Here is a 20,130-nt window from a genome sequence, read left to right as displayed (position 1 = left end):
ACCAAAGTGCTCACCTACCTCCAAATCTAACACCTGTCCTGGTTCATTACCCAGTACCAAATCCAATGTGGCCTCGCCTCTTGTTGGCCAATCTACATACTGTGTCAGACAACCCTCCTGCACACAATGGACAAAAACGGACCCATCTAAAGTACTTGAACTATAGCGTTTCCAGTCAATATTTGGAAAGTTAAAGTCCCCCATAACAACTACCCTGTTACTTTCGGTCCTATCCAGAATCATCTTTGCAATCTTTTCCTCTACATCTCTGGAACTTTTCGGAGGCCTACAGAAAATTCCCAACAGGGTAACCTCTCCTTTCCTGTTTCTAACCTCAGCCCATACTACCTCAGTAGACGAGTCCTCATCAAACGTCCTTTCTGCCACCGTAATACTGTCCTTGGCTAACAATGCCACACCTCCCGCTCTTTTACCACCACCCCTGAGCTTACTGAAACATCTAAACCCCGGAACCCGCAACAACCATTCCTGTCCCTGCTCTATCCATGTCTCTGAAATGGCCACAATGTCAAAGTCCCAGGTACCAACCCATGCTGCAAGTTCACCCACCTTATTCCGTATGCTCCTGGCATTGAAGTAGACACATTTCAAACCACCTTCCTGCCTGCCGGTACACTCCTGCGACCTTGAAACCTTACTCATGAGCTCACTACTCTCCTGTACACTGGAGCTACAATTCGGGTACCCATCCCCCTGCTGAATTCGTTTGTTCTATATATAAAACTCCTCTCACCCATCTTCATCTAACCCATGAACATATCTTTCTTTTCCTTTCTCTGATGCATGTTTATTTAGCTTCCCCTTAAATGTACCTAGGTTAGTTGCCTGAACTATGAAGTGTGGTAGTGAGGTCCACATTCACAACACTTGGACAAAGAAGATTTCCCAAATTCCTTCTTCGATTTATTAGTAACTATCTTATGTTTATGTTCTCTAGTTCTAGCCTCTTCCTTAAGTGGAAATGTTTTGTCTCAATATTTTTATAATAGAATCATCTATAAAATTATCCCCTCAACCTGGAGAAAAAGACCTCAGCCTGTTCAGTGTTTCCTAATATATATATAACTTTTCGGTTCTGGTATCATTCTAGTAAACCTTTTTCTACCTCTCCAGTACCTCAATTGTTTATATAATATGGAGACCAGAACAGCTCACAATACTCCCAAGTGTGATCTAACTGCAGTCTGTACAACTTTTACTTTGCTTCTCAATTTGAGCCTTGGAGAAATTGATCTCATTGCTTTCTCTTTTCTAATGCCCCTATTAAACTACATCTAGTCGTATGAGCATATATGTGAACAATTAGGCGCAGGAGCCGGCTGTTTGGCTCCCCGAGCCTGCTCTGCCATTTGATAGGATCATGGCTGATTGACTTGTGGCCTCCACTCTACTTTCTTGCCTAGCCTTTGACTCCCTTGTCAAACTGGAATCGTTGGTGTATATTTACTCCAGATTGCTCTGCTCCTGTTACTACATCATAGTTACCTATATTGATATTTATTTGCCAATTATGCAACCATTGTTCAAGTTTATTAATGTCCTCCTGTGTTTAATCTCATTAAGTACATCTTTCTCTCCTCCTCCACCCACCCATTTCTCTGGCCAAATGATTTTGTGTTGACCGGACATTTTGAAATTGTTGATTGATTCCTGATAGTTTCTGTAAATTATGAATGTCACTGGTCCCAGCATTGAGGCTCGAGTAATCTCCTTCAGCCCAATATCCAGCTTTGATTAACCAAGTCTATCTGTAAGTCTACATCACTTTTGTGTCACTCTTCCGAGGTATGGGGCTGGTTTAGCTCAGTGGGCTAGACAGCTGGTTTGTGATGCAGAACAAGGCCAGCAGCGCGGGTTCAATTACCGTACTAGCTTACCCGAACAGGCGCCGGAATGTGGCGACTAGGGACTTTTCACAGTAACTTCATACTTGTGACAATAAAATATTATTATTCAGGGCTGGTTCAGCACAGTGAGCTAAACAGCTGGCTTGTAATTCACAACAAGACCAGCAATGCAGGTTCAATTCCCATACCGGCCTCCCCGAACAGGCGCCGCAATATGGCGACTAGGGTCTTTTCACAGTAACTTCATTGAGGCCTATGTGTGACAATAAGCGATTATTATTATTATTAGAACAGCTGAGCAGTGCTCCATATTCTGGACTGGGATTGCAGGATTAGTGCAGAATGAACCCTTATATGTGCAACATTATGAATAATGATGGGTCCATTGTTCTCTTAACATTGGCAGTAATTATATTGCTTTCATTTTTCTTTGAAGACTACGACAGCAGATCAGCTACTAGAATTTTTCAGCCAGGTTGGTGAGGTGAAGTTTGTACGTATGGCAGGAGATGAGACACAGCCAACTCGATTTGCCTTCGTTGAATTTGCTGAGCAACCTTCTGTACTACGAGCCTTGGCCTTCAATGGAGCCATGTTTGGGGACAGACCTTTAAAGTAAGTTTTTGGTTACTTAGATTATTGATTTTAAAATAAGAACCAGCTGTTTACCAAAAGTGTATTATCAATCCAGAAATAGAGTATCAAACACTCTTTAACTTGCCCCTTGATTTTTTACAGATGTTCCTCCTCCTTATAATTTTCATCTTTTGTTGTGTTATAGGATGTTAGATTTCAAATAAAATAGCTCACAGAAAATCAGATTTGCAGAACTGGGAATGGCAGGTGCAAAGTGAAAAGATTGCTGCATCTGACAAACAGGAAGCAAAAGTATTAACAGTTCATTCCATCATAAAGTTCAAAATTGAAGATGATCCTCAATGATTACAATAAATATCCAATGGACAGCACTGTAGCACAGTGGTTAGCACTGTTGCCTCACAGTGCCAGGGTCCTGGGTTTGACTCCCGCTTGGGCCACTGTCTGTGCGGAGTCTGCACATTCTCCCTGTGTCTGCATGTGTTTCCTCCAATTTCCTCCCACAAGTCCCGAAAGACATGCTGTTAGGCAATTTGGACATTCTGAATTCTCCCGCTGTGTACCTGAAAAGGCACCGGAATGTGGCAACTAGGGGCTTTTCACAGTAGCTTAATTGCAGTGTTAATGAAGACTACTTGTGACAATAAAGATGTTGAGTAGACTGGGACTGTACTCGTTGGAATTTAGAAGGGTGCGGGGGGGATCTTATAGAAGCGTATAAAATTATGAAGGGAATAAATGGGGTTCCATGGTGTAATGGTGAGCCCTCTGGGCTCTGAATCCAGCAATCCGAGTTCAGGTCTCGGTGCAACCTTTCCTCTTGTTTATAGGGGCTGTTTAGCACAGGGCTAAATCGCTGGCTTTGAAAGCAGACCCAGGCAAGCCAGCAGCACGGTTCAATTCCCGTAACAGCCTCCCCGAACAGGCGCCGGAATGTGGCGACTAGGGGCTTTTCACAGTTACTTCATTTGAAGCCTACTTGTGACAATAAGCGATTTTCATTCATTCATTTCATTTAATTCATTCATTTCATTTCATTTCATTCAGATAGGATAGATGCGGGAGGTTGTTTCCACTGACAGGTGAAAGCAGAACTAGGGGGCATAGCATCAAAATGAGGGGAAGTACATTTAGGACTGAGCTTAGGAGGAACCTCTTCACCCAAAGGGTTGTGAAGTTTTGGAATTCCTTGACCAGTGAAGCAGTTGAGGCTCCTTCATTAAATGTTTTCAAGATAAAGATAAATAGTTTTTTGAAGAATAAAGGATTATGGTGTTCGGGCGGGAAAGTGGAGCTGAGTCCGCAGAAGATCTGCCATCACCTCATTGAAGGGCCAGATGGCCTACTCCTGCTCCTGGTGCTTATGTTCTTATTGTTATTATTATGGGGTTAAAATCTAGACAGCAAATTTTTTTCAATGCTGCATTGTGCTTTTGCAAGTATCTCTGCTATGGCATACGTTTATTTACTGTTGCTAAGTGATGTTTTATATTTTGTAGTTTAGAATTATTAATTTTTTTATTTGTTTGTTGCCGTTTGCACTTTGTGTGAGATAGAACTGGTCAAGGGAGTATTACATTTTGCAAATGGTAGACGGGACTCAGGACCAATAGAAAGTTAGAACTAAGGATCATTTCATCAACTGGCTGCTATTAAATGGAAGCTGCCACAACTATGCAGAAGTAAAATTCAACTTCAGGGGCATAAAAAGGGTGGTTTTAGGCCGACGCAGAGGTTAGCACTGCAGCATCACGGCGCCGAGGACCCGGGTTCAGGCCCGGGACACTGTCTATGTGGAGTTTGTACATTCTCCCCGTGTCTGTGTGGATCTCACCCCCACAACCCAAAGATGTGCAGGGTAGGTGGATTGGCCATGCAAAATTGCCCCATTAATTGGAATTTTTTTTTTTAAAGGTGGTTTGCTTTCAGTGGAGAGGAAAATCGGGCAGGGGCATAATCAACAGCCAATCCATTGCTGGTTGTTCTGTGCCTTCACCAAGTGGAATTTTACCCCATCGAGCCTGGGGAAAAATTTATGAACACGCGCTTTTATGGTTTTAAGTTAGACACGTAGACTTAACAGGTGTTCATTTAACATCTTGACTGAAAGACATAATTTCCAAGAATGCAGCACCCTCTTGCCGTTAGGAGTCCTCGAAGAATTGTGTCCCTTCAATCAGGTGGTTCCTCCAAGTAGGTCTCTTGTGAGCAAGGGTCTCCCAGTTGTTGATGTCTATGTTGCATTTCTTCAGGTAAGCCTTCAGAGTGTCTTTGAAGCACTTCCCTTGTTGTCATCTTGTTTGGAAGTCTTTCTCGAGTTGGGCTAACCCTCTTCATAGTTTGGCAGCCGGAGCCCTGACATCTAAAGCGCATAGCTGGCCCCGCGGTTTTGGTTTCGGATGATCATGGACTCGATACTGGTGCTCTTAGCTCCTTCAAGGGCACTGATGTTAGTATGTGGAGAATCCATCTCAGACAGCGTTGATGTTATCTCTGTAGGGCCTTGCAGTCTTGTTTGCACGTGGTCCATGTTTCTGAGTGGTATAGAAGAGTTGTGAGGATGACCGCCTTGTGCACAAGGACCTTGGTGTCAGCACGGATGGTGTGGTCGTGAAAGACACCTGTCCTTAGGTGTCCAAACGAGGAGCTCGTGGATTGGATCAGATGTTAGATATCCACATCAATGTCAGCTGTAGAGGAGAGTTGACTTCCTAGGTATGGGAAATGTTTCACTTTTGGAAGGGTTTCTCCATTGGCCTTAATGGAGGGAGAGACCTGATCTTGTTCTGGAGCGGGTTCGTAAAGGAGTTGAGTCTTCTTGAGGTTGAGGCTGATTCTTTTGTATGTTTCCATGAAGGTGTCGAGCATGGCGTGGAGATTCTCTTCTGAGAGAGTGGTGATGGCAATGTCATTAACATACTGAAGTTCCACGAACAATGTCAGTGTAGTTTTCTTCTTGGATTTCAATTGGTTGAGGTTGAAAAGTTTTCAGTCCATCCTGTAGACAATGTCCACTCCACTGGGAAGCTTGCTCTTGACAAGGTGAAGAATGGTGGTGATGAAGATGGAGGAAATAGAACATAGAACGATACAGCGCAGTACAGGCCCTTCGGCCCTCGATGTTGCACCGACATGGAAAAAAAAACTAAAGGCCATCTAACCTACACTATGCCCTTATCATCCATATGCTTATCCAATAAACTTTTAAATGCCCTCAATGTTGGCGAGTTCACTACTGTTGCAGGTAGGGCATTCCACGGCCTCACCACTCTTTGCGTAAAAAAACCACCTCTGACCTCTGTCCTATATCTATTACCCCTCAATTTAAGGCTATGTCCCCTCGTGCTAGCCACCTCCATCCGCGGGAGAAGGCTCTCGCTGTCCACCCTATCTAACCCTCTGATCATTTTGTATGCCTCTATTAAGTCACCTCTTAACCTTCTCTCTAACGAAAACAACCTCAAGTCCATCAGCCTTTCCTCATAAGATTTTCCCTCCATACCAGGCAACATCCTGGTAAATCTCCTCTGCACCCGTTCCAAAGCTTCCACGTCCTTCCTATAATGAGGCGACCAGAACTGTACGCAATGATGGGGTGATGACACACCCCTGCTTGACTCCAGTCTTGACCTCAAAGGTTTCTGATTCTTTCCATAAGTGAGGACATTGTTTTGTTACTGACATATTTTTGTTAAATTGTTGATGTTGCTTCTGACATTTCTCTTGAAGTTGCCGAACATTGAAGATCATGTCCTCTGTTCCACAGTTTGGTCGGAAGCCACACTGGTTTTCCGGAAGGATTTCTTCAGAGACTCGGAGAAGGCGGCTGGTGAGCATTCAGGCAATGATCTTCCTGGCAATGCGCAGTAGGGAGATTCCTCGGTAGTTCCCACAGTACGCTTGTCTCCTTTCTTGAAGGAGGTGGCGATATACGGCATCCCCGACGTTGGCAGGAATTTCTTCTTTGTCCCAGATTTTCAGCAACAGCTGATGGTGATAACGGGTGTTCGCTTCTCAAAGTTTGAAAATCTCTGCTGGGATCCCGTTCACTCATGGCTTTTCTATTCATGTGTTTAACGGCTTATTTATCCGTAATTTGAGGAAAGATGTAGTGGCATTGGAGGCAGTTCATAGGAGGTTCGCTAGGTTGATTCCAGGGATGAGGGGCTTGCTGTATGAAGAGGGATTAACAGTTTAGGCCTCTACTCTTTAGAGTTCAGAAGAATGGGGGGAGATCAAATTGAGATGTACAAGATGACAAAAGTAGACGTGGAGCAGATGCATTCTAGAACGAGAGGTCATAGTCTCAGGATAAAAGATAGCAAATTTAAAATGGATTTGTGAACCTGGAATTTGCTACCCCAGAATGCAGTGGATGCTGGGACAGTGAGTATATTTAAGTAGGAATTAGATCGATTTTTAATTGGTAATGGGTTTAAGGGTTATGAAGAATGGGCAGGATGGTGAAGTTAAGGCCAGGATGAGATCAGCCATGATCGAATGGTCGAGCAGACTCGATGGGCCAAATGGCCTATTTCTGCTCCTATCTCTTATGAACTTACAATGGAGACTTTGATTTTGTCCATGTTTGGTTGGAGTCCAAGATCATCTTTGATGGGGAGTTGGGAGGATTTCCCCAAACATCTCCTCATTTATGGTTGTATCATGGTTTAGGAATTCTTTGAATTGTTCTTGCCATCGAAGGCTGATATTTTCTCTGACTTTAGAGGGTTCCGTCCTTATTCTGCATTGGTTTGAGGCCTTGCGTATTGTGTCCTTGTATTGCCCTGGTTGCACTGAAGAAGCCCCGGATGACATGTTGGTCAGCGAGGAGTTGCACCTCCTTAGCTTTCCCAGTCCACCATTGGTTCTTGATTTCTCTAGGTGGTCTTTGTGGTTTATTCACAGCTTGGGATGATTGCTGTCTTCAGCTTTTTCCAGTTTCCCTCCACTCCATTAGAATGGACACGTGGGAGATTTTGGAGAACACTTTGTTGATGATCAGGAGCATGCTTGGCTCTTGAAGCCGCTCAACTGTAATCTTCTTCCTGAGCTGTTTCTTCATCTTCTGTTGCTTCTGGTGGAGTTTGATGGACATAGAGGAACATATGAGCCAGTCATCTGTCCAGCAGGCATCTGCACTGGTCATCACTTTGGTGATGAGGGTACCCTTTTGGTCTCTGGATCGAATGATGACAAGTCAATCATCTGCCAGTTCTCTGATTGTGGATGAGTCCAGGAAGTTTGAACTTGTCTTTTTGGCGGACCAGTGTGTTAGTGATGACAACCAGTGTTCTGCACATTTGGTGAGCAGGAGAATCCCGTTGGAGTTGCAATTCCCAACTCCTTCCTTTTCGATGGTTCATTTCCAGATTTGGGAGTCCTTTCCAAACCTGGCATTGAAGCCCCCAATGAGGATGATCTTGTCTTCCTTCGGAATGTTGGAGAATGTGGTGCCCAGGGTGGAGTAGAAGCTACTTTAGACTCATCATTGGCATCAAGGGTTGGGGTGAAGGCACTCTCAACCGTTGTCCACTGGTTCTTAGCAAGTTGTAGATGGAGAGTCATGAGTCGCTCGTTGATGTCAACCGGGAGCTCCGAGGTCAGTTGACGAGTTTGTTCTTGATGGCGAAACCAATTCCATGTGTCCTTAGCTGAACCTCAGGTTTTTCTCTCCAGAACAAGGTGTAACTGCCACCATCTTCCCTCAGCTGCCGTTTGCCTGCCCTTCGGGTCTCTTGCAGGGCAGTGAAGTATGTGCTTGAGTTCATGGGCAACAAGGGCAGTTCTCCGTTCCGATGGATTGTTTTGCTCATTATCCATGAGGGTTCGTATGTTCCAGGTTCTGAAATACAGTTTAACTTTGATTTTCTGACTGCAGGACTGGATGTGGTTTTCCACAGAACAGATTATTGTTGAGGCACCTTTTCTAGCCCTTTCCCCATGCAGGGTGAGCAGAGTGCATCCTGAAGAGGGCCGCTCAGTCGTGAAGAAAGCTGCTGGAACACACACCTGTTCCTATTCCAAGAGCGAGACGACTGAATCAAACTTTCCCACCTACATGCCAGTCCGAAGCTAGGGACTTCCGAATCTCACGGCTCTATCCCTGACACCGATCGCCAATCACTACAGGGCTCGTCTGTGTGGGGTTGTGCTGGTTTCCTGGTGTGGGGCATCTTTTAACGTGGGTATGCCATTGCACATCAGACACATGGTCCTTGACAGATGGTAGGCCAGTTCCAGTGGCAAGAGTACCTCGGTGACCGGGGGATCTCCCCATTGCTGCAGCCTTCATCTATCATCGCAGCCATTGATACTATACAAAGTATCTTCCGCCTGATCCGCCATTGAGGACTTGTTTTGGATTGCACTTTGTCTAGTTCGTCCCCTCTGGGCTTAAGACTCTTGACGGATGAGCTCTCAGGACCAACGGAGCGCTCAAACCTCTCCGCCACTTCAAGGTGGCAATCCAAGGAAAGGCCAGTACAGAATATCCTGGATGCAAACAGACTCTGAAATTTAATTTATCCCCTCTTATTCCCAAGTGCTGGATAGTTTCATCATATCGAAACTAATTATACCTGTATTTGGTGGGCCATGTTAATTGAACCACCTGCTTGCCTTGTGACCAGGAATACAATTATAACTGAACACCTAACCACTGGTCTTGCAAAATTTGGCTGCTTTTCAAATGTAATTTTTGAGTCTTAGCTTTGGGAAAAGCCGCGTGCCACTGGCAAAGTTACCCAACTTTCCAAAAATGCCCTCTAATTGCCTCCATTATTACCTTAATTGGCTTCCCATCATTGAAAGGCAATTAGCCATCATTGCTCTAAAGCTGTTTCCAACATAATGCAAGGAGGCACGAACATGCAAGGGAAATATTTTCTTGGCAGCTCAAAAGGAGAGATGAGAAAATTCACTGAGTTAATTGGAAGATTCTAGAAAATGATGATCATTGGGTCATGCCCCAGGCGCTCTTTCTGCTTGCATAAATTACTTTGTTGTGCTTTATCAGAGAATTGAGTTACTCAAGGGAAACATTTTCTCAGTTATTTACAAGTTTTGGTAAAGGGAAGGTGATCGTGGAACATATATTCTGTGTTAAATCGGAAAAGGTTGGCAAAATTTACAAATGCTCTCTACTTTGAATTCACAGGGTAACTTTTGTGCCAGGAATTTCCGATTGTGCCTTTCCAGCAGCGGCTTTGAATTCTTCATGTTTGAAAGTATTTTTAAAAATGTATTTTTGATATTCAGGATCAATCATTCTAATAATGCGATTGTGAAGCCTCCTGAGATGACACCACAGGCTGCTGCTAAAGAGCTTGAAGAAGTGATGAAGCGAGTGAGAGAAGCCCAGTCCTTTATATCAGCAGTTATTGAACCAGGTATGATAAATGGGAGTGTAAGTAAGTAGATCTCAGGTTTTCATGATAGGTATATGACATTAAACGTTTTAGTCCCGTGACTATTTTATTAAATATTTACTGAACTACCTTTCACTGATTGTTTGGTATTTCGGTTGTTGCTCTCCCCATTACTACAAGAAAAAAACAATAGTCACTCAAGCTGGGAGCTAAAATCAGCCCTTAAGATAAATTTGTCATTTAAATGCTCCAAAGTGAGGCAAATGCGAGTCATGAGCACTTTGGCAATCTGCATGTGGATATTTTCATTTTAAAATAAAGCTTTTTACCTCAAAAAGCAAGCCAAATGGTCAGTTTTATTTGCTCAGTTAAATATAAATTAAATTTAAATACAAAAGAAGCTGATGAGGTATTGTCTCTCCGATTTCTGTCTTTACAGTTTGTCAAAGGTTTGCTAGCGAAAGAAAATTGTAAACAGCGGGAATTTTAAAAAATTCTTGGGATGCGAGCATCAATCCCAAGGCCAACATTTATTGATCATCCCTAATTGTCTTTGAGCAGGTGTGATGAGCTGCTGCTTTGAACTGTTGCAGTATAAATGGTGCAGCTACACTCAGTGCTGTCAGAAAATAAGTTCCAGGATTTTGACCCAGCAATGGTAAAGGACAGCAATATAATTCCAAGTCAGGATGGTATGTCATTTGAAGGGAATCTTGCAAGTAGTTCCTATGCATCTGCTGCCCTTATTATTCTAAGTGGCAGCAGTCACAGGTCTGGCAAGTTGATCCTGTGTATCTTGCATATGGGTGCACATTGCTGCCAATGTGAACATTGAAATGGTTGATGGGATGACAATCAACTGGGCTGTTTTGACCTGGATGGTGTGAAAGCCCTTGAATGTTGTTGGAGGTGCATTCATCCAGGTAAGAAGAAAGTATTCTACCACACTCTTGACCGTGCAGTGTAGATACAGTGAGCCTTGAGCAGTGATACTTTGAGGAGTTAGGAGGTGAGTTACTTGCTGCAGAATTCCTAACCTCTGACCTTCTCCTTTAGCCACAGTATCTTTATGGCTGGCCCAGGGATTTTGGCCAATGGTAGCCCCACCACCCCAGATTTTGATGGTAAGGGATTCAGTGATGTTAACGGCATTAAATGTCAAGGGAAATGACTGTTGTCGATCATGATCATTGCCTGGCATTTCTGGTAATAATGCTACTTGTTACCTATCAGTCCAACCCTGATAGTTGTCCAGGTCTTACTGAATACAGGCATGGACCACTTCGGCATATTAGGAGTTGTGAATGATAATGAACATGGTGCAATCATCAGCAAATATTCCCATTTATGACCATACATTGGAGGAAAGGTCATTGATGTAATAACTGGAGATGCATTGGGCCTAGGATATTTCCCTGTCAAACTTGTGCAGCAATGCATGACTAAGATGTTTAACCCGCAATAATCACAACCATCTTTTGTGCTAGGTATGACTCCCATCCAGTGGAGTGCTTTCCCCCCCCTGATTCCCGTTGACTTCAAGTTACGAGGTATCCTTGATAACACAAAGGCAGACTTGATGTCAAGGCCAGTAGATTAATTTAGATAATTACCAGCAGCATGAAGTCTTCAATGGCAACTACTTGCTAACAAGTATGATTATCCATCAAAGAAACTCCATGTGACTGGTCATGGGTCTATGGGTCCTTGCGTGGCTGATGAGCTCGATCGAGAGCCACATCCCTGATCGCATGCTTGGCTGCATGAAGTACAATACTGTAGTGTGACATTTTGGAACACGCCGACGAACTGCCCCCAAGTATCCACAAAGCCTTCCTCTGACCCTCGGATGGCGTACTTAATCTTCTCCAGGTGGAGAAATTCTGAGAGGTCAGCGAGCCAGTCTGCAGCTTTGGGCGGTGCTGCCGATCGCCAGCCGGGCAGGATTCTCCGGCGTGCGATTAGGGAAGCGAAAGCAAGAGTGTTGGCCCCCTTCCCCATGTGTAGCTCTGGCTGCTCCAATACCCCGAAGATTACCACTATTGGGCATGGCTTCACCCTCACCCCCACAACCTTGGACATTGCTTCGGAGAAGGCTGTCCAGAACCCAGCAAGCTTGGGGCAAGCCCAAAACATATGGGTATGGTTGGCCGGGCCCCTCTGGCACCGTTCACATTTGTCCTCCACCTCCGGGAAGAAACTGCTCATTCGGGTTCTGGTCAAGCGCGCTCTGTGCACCACTTTGAGCTGCATTAGATTTAGCCTTGTGCAGGAGGAGGTGGAGCTCACCCTGCTCAGTGCTTCGCTCCAGAGACCCCATCCCACCTCTGTCCCCAGTTCGTCTTCCCATTTTTGTCTGGTCCCGTCCAGTGGTGTTCAGGCTCTATCTAGTAGCTGTCCGTATATTTTCCCACGTAGCCCCCCCCCCCCCATCTCGTTGCTTGTGCCAATCAGGTCCTCTAGTAGTGTGCTTTCTGGGGCCTCGGGGTACCCTACAGTCTATTTGCGGAGGAAGTGCTTTATTTGGAGGTGTCTCAATTCCTGTCCTCTTGATAGTTTCCACTTCCTCATCAGTTCGTCCAGTGTCGCCAGTTTGCGCCCTACGTAGAAGTCCCTGACCGTCAGTGTGCCCCCGTCCCGCCTCCATCTTGTGAAGGTGGTATCTAGCATGGCTGGGGGGGGAATCTGTGATTGCCGCAGATTGGGGCCATAAGGGACATTTTGGTTATCCCGAAGTGTTGTCTCAACTGGGTCCACATTTTCAACATGGCCGCTACCACTGGGCTCGTAGTGTACCTTGTTGAGGGGAATGGGAGTGCTGCTGTGGCCAGGGCACGGAGGGTTGTTCCTTTACAGGATGCCACCTCCATTTGTACCCAATCTGTGTCGGGTTCTTGTACTCATCCCCTCACTTTTTACGCCATTGCTGTCCAGTGGTAGTATTGTAGGTTCGGCAGAGCCAGGCCCCCTCTGACTTTCCCTCTTTGCATTGTTGGTTTGGGAATTCTCGGGTTCTTGCGCCCCCCCCCCCCCCCCCCCCCCCCCCCCGCCCCCCACACACACACCACACCCCACCCCACCCCACCCCACCCCACACACACACACACACAAACGCCATGATTAGCCTGTCTTATGTTTTGGAAAAAGGCCTTGGGGATGAAGATCGGAATGGATCTAAACAGGAAGAGGAGCCTTGGCAGTACGTTCATCTTGATCGTCTGCACTCTTCCCGCCAGGGAGAGTGGGAGTGAACCCCACCGTTGAAGGTCTTTTCTTACTTCCTCCACCAGGCTGGTCAGGTTCCACTTGTGAATCTGTGTCCAGTCTCTGGATATTTAGATCCCCAGGGAACGGAATCTGTTCTGGGCCGTTTTGAACGGGAGTCCCTTCAGCTCTGTCCCCCCCCCCCCTTTTGGGTTCATTGGGAATGTCTCGCTTTTGCCCAGGTTAAGATTGCAGCCCAAGAAGGTTCCAAACTCTTTCAGTATTTGCAGTATTGCCTTCAGTCCCTCCTGTGGCTTTGAGACACAGAGGAGCAGGTCATCTGCATAGAGTGTGACTCTGTCTCCTCTCCGGATTCCCTTCCAGTTTTTTGCGTCCCGCAGGGCTATCGCCAGGGGTTCGATCGCTAGTGTGAACAAGAGTGGGGACAGGGGGCAGCCCTGTCTTGTCCTCTCTGTAGCTGGAAGTATTCAGAGCTGGTGGTGTTCGTTCGGACACTCGCTTTGGGAGCGTTGTACAGGAGCCTCACCCAGGCTGTGAACCCCGCTCCCAGCCGAAACCGTTCCAGTACCTCGAGGAGGTATTTCCATTCGACTCTGTCGAAGGCCTTTTCTGCGTCCAGGGAGACGATCACCTCTGGTGTTCCCCGGGGTGGGGGTCATTATTACGTTCAGCAGCCGCCTGATGTTCTCTGTGAGCTGCCTATCCTTGACAGAGCCTGTTTGGTCCTCTGCGATCACTTCTGGTACACAGCCCTGTAGCCTTTTGGCCAGGACCTTTGCGAGTATTTTCACATCCACACTCGGCAGTGAAATGGGTCTATATGATCCACATTCCGTGAGGTCTTTATCTTTTTTGGGCATTAATGAGATTGTGGCCTGCGCTAGCGTTGGGGGCAGAGTGCCCCCTGCCAGCGAGTCCGCGAACATGTCCCTTAGGTGTGGGGCCAGGACTGGTGCAAATTTTTTTTAGAAGTCCGCTGGGAACCCGTTGGGTCCCGGTGCCTTCCCCGCCTGCATGGAGCTGATGCTCTTCATGATTTCTCCCAGGTCTATTGGCGCTTCCAGATCCCCCCGTCTGTCTTCCCCCACCACCGGCAGTTCTGAGAGGTGTACAGTCCCTGGTAGAAGGTCTCAAATGCCCGATTGATCTCCTTTGGGTCTGTTACCAGTCTGCCTTTGCTATCCTTAACCTGCGCTGTTCCCCTCGTGGCTTCCTGCTTTCTCAGCTGGTGAGCCAATAGGCGGCCAGCCTTGTCTCCGTGTTCGTAGAAGGTCCCCCGTGTCTGGCGGAGTTGGTACACTGCATTCCTCGTGGATAGCAGGTTAAAGTCCATTTGCATCTTTTGTATATTATATCCTCAGTAACATTGGTGCCACACAAGTGCCAGGCAATCACCATGCCCAACCTGAAAAAATCTGACCATTGTCCCTTGACACTCAATAGCATTATCATTGTTCAATCCCCCATTATCAACATCCTGGACTTATTATTGACCAGAAACTGACTGGACATGGCATATAAGTACTGTGGCTACAGGAGCAGGTCTGTGCGGAATCTGAACGTTCTCCCCTTGTCTGTGTGGGTTTCCTATGGGTGCTCCACAAGCCACGAAAGGTGTGTTGTTAGGTAATTTGGACATTCTGAATTCTCTCTCAGTGTACCTGAACAGGCGGTGGAATGTAGCGACTCGGGGCTTTTCACACTAACTTCATTGCAGTGTTAATGTAAACAATGAAGATTATTTTTTTAAAAAAAGAACTGCAATCCTGCAGCAAGTAACTCGCCTCCTGACTCCCTAAAGCCTGTCCATAATCTCTAAGGCACAAGTCAGGAGTACAATGAAATACTCCTCCCTTGCATGGATGAGTGCAGCTCCATCATCACTCAAGAAGCTCAATACCATCCAGGACAAAGTAGCCTGCTTAACTGGCACCCCTTCCATAAACAATCACTCTCCACCACCAACGAATTGTGGTAGCAGTGTACTGTAGGAACTCACCAAGGCTGCTTAGACAACACTTCACAACCCACGACAGCTGCAACCTTGAAGAACAAAGGCAACAGACGCGTGGAAACCCCCCCCCCCCCCCCCCCCCCCCCCAAGTCCCTTACCACTCTGTCTTAAAAATAAATTGCCATTCCTCCACTGTTTATGGGTCAAATTCCTGGAATCCTTTCACAACAGCATTGTGGTTGGGCCTACACCACAGAGACTGGTGTGGTTCAAAAGAGCAGCTCACCACCACCTTCTAAAGGACAATTCGGGATGGGCAATAAATGCTGGCCTAGCCACCGATGCTCACATCCTGTAAATGAATACCAAAAAATAAATTCTAACTAAATAAAGTGATTGTTGTCTGTGCTATTCATTGTATTTATTCTATGCAACTGGCTCAGAGTTACTCATTGTATTGTTTAAATTTACTTAAGCTGCGGAAAAAGAAAGTGATGATAAAAACAGAAGATCGCGATCCTATTCCCGATCGCGAAAGAAAAGATCTCGTTCCAGTTCAAAACAAAGGTGAGGCATTATACAAAGTATATTTACCTCAGATGTGGTTACTCTAAGGGTTTCATATTTCATTGGATATTTTATTTCTGATGTATGCAGATGTTTGTTAAAACATAAATCCCTGTTTAAAATCCCATGTCTTGCACTGTGTTCATTTTTCAGACGTCCACTGCTTTTCAATATGTATTTATGATGCAATACTGTACTGTCCCATTTTATTGCAATTATCAATCTTGTTTTTTAAAAAAAGCGGAATATATATATGTGAAAGCCTGCATGCAGTGAAAATGTAGACATTTAGCAATTCGATGGACGACATGGTGGCACAGTGGATAGCACTGCTGCCTCACAGCGCCGGGAACCTGGGTTCAATTCCGGCCTCGGGTGACTATCTGTGGAGTTTGCACTTGCTCACTGTGTCTGCGTGGGTTTCCTCTGGATGCTCCGGTTTCCTCCCACAGTCCAAAGATGTGCAGGTTAGGTGGATTGGCCATGCTAAATTGGCCCTTAGTGTCCAAAAAATTAGTTGGGGTTACTGGATTACGGCGATCGGGTGGGCTGTGCCTCCGTAAGTGCTCTTTCCAAGGGTCGGTGCAGACACAATGCACTGTAACGATTCTATGATTTGAGGCTAGGTGATAGTTAAGCAAATACAAAAATGCAGTAACACATAGTTTCACAAAAAATGCAAATGATTTGAAAAGAGACAACATTTGTTGGTCAACATGTGCAATCATAATCACTATGCTATAATTTTCTGAGAAGAAACAAAAATGCAAGTGCAAGATTTTGTGAAAGACTAAACCTTACTAGAAATTCGTGTTGCATAAATGTTTGAAATGGATATTGATAGTTTCTGGAAGCACCTGGAAATATGTAAAGTGGTTTCTCACAAATATTTATTGGCATTTTATTTGAGTCGTGTGCTAGTTTCAGCTGCCTCCTGATCAGCATTCAAGAATTGAAAATGCTGATCAGTATTGAACACTGAGACTGGCCACTGGATACTGGAGTTCTCTGGCATGTTTGACATTGTGGGATCTGGAATTGCAAAAATATAAATTTAAAACTCTGCCTTCTGATAATTATTTGAAGTGTGCGGAGACCAAAATCAGCCATGGTTCAATTTAATCAGATCTTGCATTGTTCAAATAGTTGAAATTAAATAGTTGGACATCACTCATCCTAAATGCTTGTTTTAATTCTTTGATTTATTCCCAGATAAAGACATAGCAATAAGCATATTACGCATTCTGATGAGTCCATAATAAGTAATCGTTTTACATTAGACATTCAACATATTAAAAAACCGTGTACATTATTTTCATAGTGCTTGTTTCTTTTTTAAGCTGAATGGTTTACACAAACACTGGGCAGGTGGCTGGGCTAGGAAATGGCATACTTGCATCTGACTAGTTTTGGTTACCATGTAGCCATACTCTATCTTATGAATGCTTTCTCCTACAGCAATTCTTCTTAGTACTTAAGTTGTTGTCTCCCGTAGACTGATCTAATCCAAAAAGCCTCCCCACTGAGAAAATGATTGCTATAATGAATTTCAGAACTGTTGTCTATTATTTTGGTTTTTAGTATCATCTCAGTAGATTTTCTGATATTTATGACATTAAAGAAACATTACTTCCTGGCCCTTTTACAAAATTTGGGTATTATGTTTAATGAATACTGCTTAATATTTCTCACTGACCCTTTTCTGTGATGAACCCTGAATGAAGATTTGCATTTTTACAAAAATTAAAAAAGTTAAAAATCTGTTTTGTGCAGCGTACCTCTAATTGGTAAATAATAAATTAGCCTGCCATTTTGTGGTATTTTCTTTCCCCTAACTGCAGCTGCAAGTAACTTGCTGAAACATGATACTCAGTGAGTACGATGGCGTTATGCAGGCTACCTCCATGAACTCAGAATGGCTGATCTGATGATACATGTGAGAGAAATTACAGGTTTTTGCTTGTCTTTCTTTTCAAGATCTTGAATTAGCCACAGTAAGAGTGACATAACTGCACTGTTTGAAACTTACTTCCAAATTCCTTTGATAATAATTTTACTGTTAAAAGCTTTTAAGGCAAGTTTAAAATATCGAAAGAAGTTGGAGAGAAAATGTAGAACAATCTGATAAAAGCAGATAAAAGAAATACATTGATAAATATTAGTAAATGGTTTATAGAGGAGTTTCAGTAGCAAGCCATTGAATATGGAATTTGTCCCAGAAAATTATTACGAGTGATCGAATGTTATGGCAATGAGTATGAATGAAGATAATCAGAAACATGTAATTTTGAGATTGGCTGGCTTGGTTTGAATAGCAGCGATGGAGGTTTAGATGGAGATTGTGGAGTTTGCCTGCATGCTTTCGAAGAGCTATGGAGATTTTTTTTCTAAGAACTATATTTTAGGTGACTGGATGAGTTGGGTACAGTCCACGGTGAAATCGATTTTGCATTTTTTTCTGGAAGGGTTGATAGTGAAAATGCTGTCTGTCTGCTCTTTTTTTTTGTCTTTCTCTCTCCTGTTTCTCTCTCTGTTTTAGCAATGAGCACTAAGTACCTCTTGTGTGTTTTGAGTATGCGCTGTTAATAACTGGGATAAATTCAATTTTCAGTGACTTACTAACAAATATTTTGTTTATACCGCAAACATGTTACTAGTTGTGAAATACAAAAAAATAATTATTTTAATTTGGTTGGGGTTATTAAAAATGTGGATACTGTTTGGGTTTTCATGAGAAACCAATTATATCTCTCAGATTTGATTTGTTATTTTGAAAATCCTGTTTCAGGATTAGAGATTGTAGCGGCATCACAATGAAGAAAGCCCAGTGACACACTGGACTTCAATCTGAAATAACAACCATCCTGTTTTCCTGTTGAAGCATTTAGATGCTCCTTTAAATTAAACCAGTATCCTCCCCTCAACCACTTTCCCTGCAGTTGAGCAAAAAATTTGTCTCGTGTATTCACTTTTGTTCTGAACTTCACAAACATGAACTGATGGTTTCTTGCCATGGCATATAAAAAGATTGATTTGAGTTCACTTTTCTCAATCCTGTAGATATTTTCTTCATTGTTTGTTCTTCAAATATGTGTGACAATGTCAAAGCAGCATTTATTACCTTGCTCTTGTTGTCCTGAGGGCATTAGGAATAAGCATCATAGTACACAAGTGAGGTTATGTAGGCCAGTCTGTGTAGGGATGCCAAATTATAGTCTCTGAAGGACATTATTGAAAAAGTTGAGTATTCAGTATAGTTTCACAACTTGGTGGGATTTGAACTCGCAGCCTATGCATTGCTAATCCAATACCATAATACTCATATCAGTTTGTTCTGAAACATCTCTTTTTGAGCTGAGGTTCTCCCTGTTGCTTTCTTTTGCATTGTTTCTGGGGCTTGGATGGTCCCTTAATCATGGAGACCAAGCTGCATTCAGTACTCCTGGCATTGGCTTGGAACACTGAGTACCCTGGCCACCACAATTGCTTCAAGGTGACTTCTGAGGGATTTGAACTCAGCTGATTTAGCAATAGAACCCAACATTACATTTGCTTTTTGTCCACCTCGTACTGTTTGGATATGGTGAGCAATAAGTCCAGTAACACCCCTTCCGTTTTGCCATTTCTTGTGGCAAGTTCTGTTGTAATGTGGAGTGATTAGTAACACTTCTAATACCTGAAATGCATGGGACAGTGTTGCTTTTCACTTCAATTTCAAATTAATTGTATTATTATAACTTTGTAAAAATAAAGTTACTTCATTCTGACAGAATTGTTCAATAAAATAATTTTTGTAACAATAGCACTTCCAAAAGGTAAAATAATTTTGAGTATTATTAGAATATCTCAGAACATCTTGAATGTTATGTTACAGTCTGTTGAAATTGTAATGCAGAATGGAAACATATATTCATTGCCATTCATTCAGGAACACTAACTTGACATTAAACAGGACAAACTAACCACTTTGTTAGATTTTGATTAATGAGCAAAAGTACCTGACCTAATTTCAGTTGAAAATGGGCACATATTGAAGGTACTGATGAAAGGATAGGTGATGGGTTGGCTATCTCATTACTTCTTAATTCTTGATTTCAACCATACTGCTCTTATAACCAGACATTGTATGTCGGTTTTCCAAGCCTTCCCCTGGTTGATAAGTGGGAAGAAAGTTTCTAAGGACTAATGGTTGTGTTGCTGTGTGACATATTGTTTCTGAAATGTTCACAACAGCAGAGATATATTATTTCTGAAATGTTCAGAGTGGTAGAGACATGGAAGGAATTCAATCATTGAGTAGCGTGATCTAGTAGAAACGCTCACCAAAATTGCATCATTCTGAATAGGTCCTTTTTCGGAGGGAATTTTCAGAAGTGTTTATTTTTTAAAAATACCATAAATTGCCATTGTTGAATTGTACATCTTTCCTGTCCTGGTAAACTTGTTACAACAGTTCTGAAGGTTTTGACTCAACATGATAATGGGTATCCATTAATTTCTTGAACTTTGACACAGTTCTTGGTGAATGTGAGACCATACATACATTTGT

The 20,130-nt window shown here is 43.7% G+C and overlaps 1 protein-coding gene across 7 annotated transcripts in view; it reads left to right on the top strand.

Moving 5' to 3' along the window:
- Positions 1–20,130, top strand: part of LOC119970655 (muscle M-line assembly protein unc-89-like) — a 102,911-nt gene that overhangs the window by 42,654 nt on the left and 40,127 nt on the right. For 6 of the 7 annotated variants that reach the window (XM_038805622.1, XM_038805623.1, XM_038805629.1 and 3 more), the window contains 4 exons: positions 2,305–2,483; positions 6,232–6,294; positions 9,726–9,856; positions 15,491–15,581. In XM_038805622.1, coding sequence (XP_038661550.1) covers positions 2,305–2,483; positions 6,232–6,294; positions 9,726–9,856; positions 15,491–15,581 — 464 coding nt within the window. The remainder of the gene's footprint in view (positions 1–2,304; positions 2,484–6,231; positions 6,295–9,725; positions 9,857–15,490; positions 15,582–20,130) is intronic. The other variant, XM_038805625.1, reaches the window with a different exon arrangement.

This window comes from Scyliorhinus canicula, chromosome 8 (assembly GCF_902713615.1).
Source record: "Scyliorhinus canicula chromosome 8, sScyCan1.1, whole genome shotgun sequence".
NCBI classification, from domain to species: Eukaryota; Metazoa; Chordata; class Chondrichthyes; order Carcharhiniformes; family Scyliorhinidae; genus Scyliorhinus; species Scyliorhinus canicula.
The sequence above is the reverse complement of the archived record's forward strand: the minus strand, read 5'-3'. Positions and strand labels throughout refer to the sequence as shown.